Source organism: Pomacea canaliculata, linkage group LG11, assembly GCF_003073045.1.
Source record: "Pomacea canaliculata isolate SZHN2017 linkage group LG11, ASM307304v1, whole genome shotgun sequence".
Taxonomy (NCBI): domain Eukaryota; kingdom Metazoa; phylum Mollusca; class Gastropoda; order Architaenioglossa; family Ampullariidae; genus Pomacea; species Pomacea canaliculata.
In genome coordinates, this window is record NC_037600.1 from 10,115,352 (window position 1) to 10,122,607 (window position 7,256).

The window sequence follows — 7,256 nt, forward strand, 5'->3', positions numbered from 1 at the left end:
CTGGACCAGCAGGTTAATCCAATGAATTATTTCACGCAGTTCGTGAGGCTAAGATGATTAAAGCCGTATCGGCGAAGATGTTATAATCCGATGGAATCAATTACACCACTCGGAATACAAACGGTAATCCTCCACTGGAAAAAACGTTGGATATACGTTGAAGGTAGTTAACACACACTGTCTACTCTCCAACTGCTTGGTCTCCACCCTCTGAAACCGTTCGACCTCACTAAGTTAACTCGTCCTCCTCTTCCTCCTGACCAATCAGGTACCCTTAGCGACCAGGTAACTAGGACGACCTCTTGACAGTCTTTCTTGGAGACTGTGCCAACCAATCATAAGTACTACAGTGGCTTCTCCCTCCATTGACTACCGTCGCCCTAGTTACGCTGTGTCGAGCTCATTTACGTCATTCCATCCATGACGTAAGAGAATGAGTACGCAGAGCAGCGTCAGCGCTCGCGCGACTGCTCTTCCCTGACCACAAGGAGAAATAAAAATAAACTGAATCTAATTAGATTCACCTGAATCGCGAATCGTTACACTAAAGACGTTTGTAAGTATCCCTATATATATATAATTATATGTGTGTGTAAGCGTGTGTAAAGTGTGTGTGTGCATTTAATAAGACTTTTAAAACGCACTGATTCCACGAAAACCAGTTTAAGGCGCTAAGGCGTGGTTCAAGTTGTCGTGAAGGGCGTGGGAGTGTTTATAGGTCATATGAAAGAGGTGAGTCTTACAAACCAGACTGAAACTTGTTAAGTAGGAAGTCTAACCTAGGGAAAGGAAAGAATTTTTAAGTAGAGGGACAACCGTATGCAAACCTATGTATGCATACATGTGCTGTTTCTCTTGTAAGTTTAGTACGAATATAGTCCTTACGTCATCATTGGTCATTATATACTAACACAAAAATGGTCAGAAATGTGCAGTAAATCATCAGTGTTCATGATATACTTACCGTGATATTTCGATGTTTTGAAATGAAGAAAACTTTTACTCAGTCAGTGATGTGTTTTCCCCCAACAGCTTTGCATTCCAACATGGCAACAATGTCAGGCGAGCCACAAGACACAGAGTGCCCGGTGTGTCACGATAGCTTTGTGCAGCCCAAGATTTTACCCTGTGACCATCTCTTATGCTGGAAATGCATTGTGGCTATGATAAAAATCAAACGGGTACATTGTCCTTTTTGTAGAAATGCCATTTGTACACCACAATCACTGGCAGGTGAAAGTCCAGAAGTATTTGCCGACTCTCTGCCCACAGACCTTGCCATGCACAGATTGGCGTGGAGCGTTAAAACACTGTCAACGGAAACCACGTGTCGTGTGTGTGACGGTGTCACGGCAGAGTCTATATGCCTACAGTGCAATGACTTGTTTTGCTCGTCGTGCACCAATGTCCATAAAAAAATGTCGATAAGCCAAAGTCACGATGTGGTGAGTCTCAGCACTGTAACAGCTGAACGTCTTGCTGCCAGTGTCACTTTAAAGTGTTGTCAGCACGGACATATATTGTCCTTTTATTGTATCAACCACTCAAACCCTGTCTGTGCAGTCTGTGCTGCCACAGATCATAAAACCTGTTCTCATGGTAACAGACCTTACAAGCCAAAGTAAGTCAGATGAAGACGAGGTTAAAGGTCTTGCAAACACCTTGACTGACGTGGAGAGAAAGATGGAACAGAATATACAGGAACTTGACATTCGTCTGAAGGTAATCGATTCCTGCCAGAATCTGTGTGTCTCTCTGGTTACGATTTGTAACGAGCAAAAGAAATTATTAACATCACTTAATTGTAAGAGACTCATGAAGTCTATGGCAGACGCAAAAAAAAAATTTCGCGAGCGACTGGCCAGAGTTAAATTACTTAGAAGAATCGTGTCACGTACGGTAGTAGCGTGTCCGCCACCTTGGATGATGAGGGCCAAGAGATATCTTCAAAACAGAGTCAAGACTTTAGATTTAAGCACCTCTTTGCCAGCAGACGTTGAACGGACATCCCTACCACAAATAAAGGACTTCAACAACCTTGTCCGCAGGATAAGGAGCGAGTTGAGACAGCAGGAGCAGCGACAGAAGAAGCCTGAGGTAAGATTTTTAAAGTTTACGTTGTATCCATTCTCATGCTGATTTATCAATGGGTTTCTACAACCTCCATATTCTAGTTTTTATGAACTTTAATTACAGAATGAAGACTGAAAGAAATATATGGGTGTGTGATTAACAATGTTTTCTTAAATCGTGCAGGAACCGAAATTCACTTTCCACACCAACAGAGGCTACAACGTGAATCTGGAGATGAACGGACAGTCGGCTGAGTGTCAAAGTACTGATGGGTGTCGTGGTATCCAGTGACCCTCTACAGACCAATTTTCTATACGAGGTAAATGACTTTGCTGTTGAAAACACCTATAATAAAGACGACGATTATACTATGATCGATCAAAACAAAAAATATACTCCAGTTTGGAAAGTTGTAGGGAGTAAGGCATGGTTTTCACAATTTCATCCTTTTATGGGCAGGGGATATAGTTGTACCAGAAAGACTAAAGTTTGTTATAACCTTAGACATGACTTAACATAAAGTTATAGCAACGAATACATTAAAACTAGTCAACATGCTTTATAATAAAAAGATAAATATTCGAAACAAGAATTTTGTTCGAATTTATAACGTTTGTATGTAGATAGATTTTTTTTGTCGATTCTGTGTATATCTGTGAGAGAAAAAGACCTGGTGTGCATAACAGGGATGGCCTGTTTTGCAGAGGAATATACTTTTAAATGATTGTGCTACTTTGATTTGGATGTATTTGTGTAATGTTCTCTGTTTGATGTGTATTCTATATGTGTTCTGTGTAATAAAAATTCAACGTAAAAAGACAAAGCGGCACTGTTATAACGATCTAAACGCGAATATATTAAAACCACAGATTGTAAAAATATGAAGATGCTGTTATAATATTACCCATGTTACGTAGGTAAAGGTGGTGAAAATGAGCGGAGAGTGGGGCGAGGCGATAACACTTTCTGCGGAATAACAGGGACACACCCAAACGATCTCAACTTACGAAATTGGATATCTGAGATGGATGAGGTTCATGGTATCCTTAACGACCAAAATATAGTAAGTACCTAACATTCCCCTATCTCTTTCTCTTCTTGGAGGATTTCCGTTATTGCCGAAAGCAGAGGACGTATCATTTTCATCTCTGCTAAATTCCTACAAAATTATCTATACCGCTCCAAAATTAAAGTGCTAAAGTAGGTACAATTGTATCAGCTACTATACTTTCTAAAACACAGTTTGCGATGGTTTCGTGTAGGCTTTTCAACTGCTTTTATGACAGCCGTAATGTTGAGATTCGGATGTCAAGCTGTTTTATCTCTTTACTGGGGCAGCCTTCTCGTAGAACTGAACCCTTGACTCACTGGAAAATATGACACTAAGAGACCGACTTACCTCTGATCGTTATTCTTCACGATGATGTTATGAGAAGCGGCCAAGAAGCAACCTTGTGAGATGATCTCTGTTCTGCTGAATATATGAACTTAAAATTGTATGAAATCAAAATAATATCAAATTTTTACTCGACGCCTACTCTAATCTTTAAAACCAAAGTGCTAGAGATTTGTAAACAAAACTCCAACATGATCAATGATGTTGATCATCCGAGAGACAAAAATGACCATCTACAGAAAAGGAGAGGATTCACGATATTGAGGAGAGGTCAAAGAGGAATAATTTAATATTCTTGGCACATAACAGAAACAGCAGTGGAATAATGTGAGCTTACTGAACAATATTTTACAAGGTAAATGCTAGCTTATTTAGAAAAGTGAAGTTTAAACAAAGCAAAGGACCCAAGCAAAAGTGTCTTCTCAGTCTTCTTATGTTCTTCTTCTTCTTGATCAATGAAGTAGCAAAAAAATGAAGCAAAAGAGAAAAGTACGGCACCCAACTGTTCCCTAAAACTACAAAATTCATGTTGCATTGATTTCTTGATTGATGTTGGACTGTAAAACAAACTGAATATGCTTGAACAAGAAGCTGATATCTTAAAGCTGACTGTAAATTTGAATAAATCGAATGGATTTCAGTAAAGGCAGACATCTCTCATCACTAGAAAAGATTTTCTGGTAAAATATCCAAGTGAATGTGGCAAATAAATACAAATATAGAAATGTACATTTTAGCTAAGGGGAGTTAACTTCATCTCTGTCACTTCACCTCTCCAACTTGATGTTTGGTTTCTGTTGCAAGATGGTTCTAAAGCAAAAAGAAAAAATGCAGCACTTCTTTTATTGCCTGTTGTCTGAAATGTGCATGTTTAGGTTATCTAGCAAGACTTACAAAACAAAACAAAAAAAGAATATCAAGCTAAAGAGTGTCTCTTGAATTTATTGTGCTTTGTTTTAGGCCTAAGATATGTTTTAATATTGAGGAAGTGCATTATTTGAAAAGCAGACTAATTAGTAAATTCGTATTTTAGTAAATAAGACAATATACATAATATAAATAAATGTAAACATATTTATGCTATTTATGTCATTCAGCAGGGTTCAAACATGCAAACGGACAGCACAGTAGGATTGATGCTAGACTCCGGAGGCAGTCTTCACATTTTTGTCAATAAAGAGAAGTTGTATATTCGTACGAGGTTTCTCAACCCTGCTACGCTGTTTTTGACCTCAGCTTTGAGGTGAAAAAGGTCAGAAATAATTAACAATATTAAAGTATTTTAAAATCTTATAGTAGTCTGTAGTGTAAATTAGTTTGAAGACGCCAAATGAATAGTATACATTTGTCTAGCAAAAGTAAAAATGAGTCCCTATTGGGACTTAATGGAGTTTTAGGGTCGTTTTTTAAGAAAGGATGTGACCAATTGGTTATTACAAATATCATCATGATGAAGTTTAAATCGCGAAACAACTTGAGATGGTAAGTAGAATAGTAAAGAAAATGGTAGTAGGAAACATTATGCTATAATAGTGCTATTTCATTTAGTCTGTTTAATTTTGAACACAGATGTACAGGTTTCTTTCAACTGTTTGACAAGTAAAGTTACTTGAAGATAAAAAAATAACTTAGCAAGAAAAAAAGTTTACTGAATTTGTTTTCACACTAGGCAATGTGCTTTGTAAAACTGTTTGTGTATATATCAATAAGTGATTTCTGATTTTTGTTTTCTTTAGTTATGTTACACAACACATAGTGGGCCCTCCAGAAATTTTTACCCCAAAAATCTGTATCTATAAAAAAGAGATGGAAACTTAGATACACAAGATGAATCTTATCATGAAATATCACGCTAAATGTAAATATTCCACAACACAATGACATTATTGAGACCAAGAGAAACTATAAAGTAAGAAGAATAAGCAATTGTAGAAAAGACTAAGACTCTGATCATGTCCTGGTTTGCTCATGCTGGTGGTATAGTAAGCTTAACAAAAAGCTTAACTTAAGCAACTGTCATTTGACAAGAAAGTGTCTGTATTAACTGTATTTTTATCTTCTGGATTAAGTTTTGTTTGGGATGGATGATAAAGTTCTTGATATTTTTCTTACTGAACAGGTTCTAGCACTTCCTACAAGAAAAATGAACTAATTTTACGGATGCTCTTAAAGGAGATGGATGCCTAGCTCGTCGGCATCACTAGTCCACAAACAACTTTTCTTACTTACTTGATCTGTCCGCAGGTGATCTTAAAGTATAAGTTTCTTAACACTTGTTAAACTTTTCAAAAGCTGGTGACTTTCTGATGAGCCTATATAGTGTGTTGTCGTTTTTAAGGTTAGTCTTTCAGTATTTCGACTAGGAATTGTAGGATTACAGGAGTGGAAATGCTATGGTTGCTTAGATATTGACTTAGGAACTGTAACAGTAAGTATAAACTGTTGTTAGTTGGATAATTGGACACCTTGTAATAGTACCTTGATGACTCCGAAGAAAAGCTAGAAGTGCATTACTTATGTGTGTAACTTTGATCATTATTTCCTAACTAGAACTATTTGAGGTATACTCAATGTTTTGAAACACTACAATTAGCATCTACTGGTATATAAATCAATTTTAAAAGCTTTTGACTTCAGTGTTCTTTGGTTTGAGTATTATTATTTAATGTTTGATTATCATAAACAGGTGTCAATACTTGGGAATTCATGTAGCCTGGGCTTTGGTCGACTTTTGGTGTTGTTCAAAGTGGTTTTATGTGGAACAATATGGTTATGATGGCGTCCATTCGATTCGGACGTAAGGTTGATATAGTTGGGACGATATGGTTTTGGGTCGACATGACCGCCCCCACCCTCTCGTTTATTGTAGTCTTTGTCTATGACCGAATATCAATCAATTGTGCTTCATTGGCAAACTTTTGCACAAGTCACGTGTTTATAATAAATAAGACTCGTGTGAACTATTGTTTGTACTTTGCTGAAATGTTTTGCAGAAATCATATAAAATTTAGTGCATTTTAAGAAAGCGGTTTTTGTCGACCAATGTACACATGTATTTCAACAAATACTTTAAACTGTACAGTGTAATATAACAAACACACACTTACCTTGCAAATTCACGAAGTATTACACACACACACACACACAACTTAACGCACGACGAACCCGCAAATGACGATGGTGAAGAGATTTTTGGAGGTGAATCGACTCGAAGAGGCACAAGTTCAAAGGAATGTAACTGAGAGAGCAAAACGGCAAAGAAACACATTATGTGTTTTTTAAAGAACTTTATTTCTCTACCGTCAGACATTACAGACATTAAATCGCAAGGAAATAAGTAATTGTCTGTCTGTCTGACTGTCCTGTCTGTCTGTCTGTCTGTCTGTCTGTCTGTCTGTCTGTCTGTCTGTCTGTCTGTCATTTCTCATAACATGTGGCCATGCAGACGACAATCTACCCGCTACGTCATTCGAGACAAATAATCTTCAATTCCTTTTGACGTCACGTCATGATGCAATATTGTGAATTGTGTCACCAAGTCACGTGACTTCCAGGCGACTGCCCTAGATCATGACCACAGATATAATCACTAAAAATTAACACATGACAATAAATAACACATAGCAGCGTGTAATTGAGTCGCGAAGTCTCACAAAGACTTCTAGTAGGATTTCTATCACACCTGTCCAACTCAGGTGTGTCTTTTCAAAAATGGGGGAGGGACAGGGTAGCGTCAGTACGTTTCTTGTGACAAGGGCGTTGTCTTATAGACGCTATCAGTAGATAT

General features: G+C 37.5%; 1 protein-coding gene and 1 long non-coding RNA gene across 2 annotated transcripts; both read left to right on the plus strand.

Annotated features, from left to right (window-relative positions):
- Window positions 1-518: 518 nt before the first annotated feature.
- LOC112576360 lies at window positions 519-2,392 on the plus strand. The gene is made up of 3 exons (XM_025258744.1): window positions 519-556; window positions 1,033-2,097; window positions 2,257-2,392. The coding sequence occupies exons 2-3, from the start codon at window positions 1,597-1,599 to the stop codon at window positions 2,362-2,364; spliced, it is 609 nt and encodes a 202-aa protein (XP_025114529.1). The 5' UTR covers window positions 519-556; window positions 1,033-1,596; the 3' UTR covers window positions 2,365-2,392.
- Window positions 2,393-3,000: 608 nt separating this feature from the next.
- On the plus strand, window positions 3,001-6,575 carry LOC112576361. The gene is made up of 3 exons (XR_003101810.1): window positions 3,001-3,136; window positions 4,567-4,721; window positions 5,589-6,575. It is a non-coding gene; the product is annotated as an uncharacterized LOC112576361 (long non-coding RNA).
- Window positions 6,576-7,256: the final 681 nt, after the last annotated feature.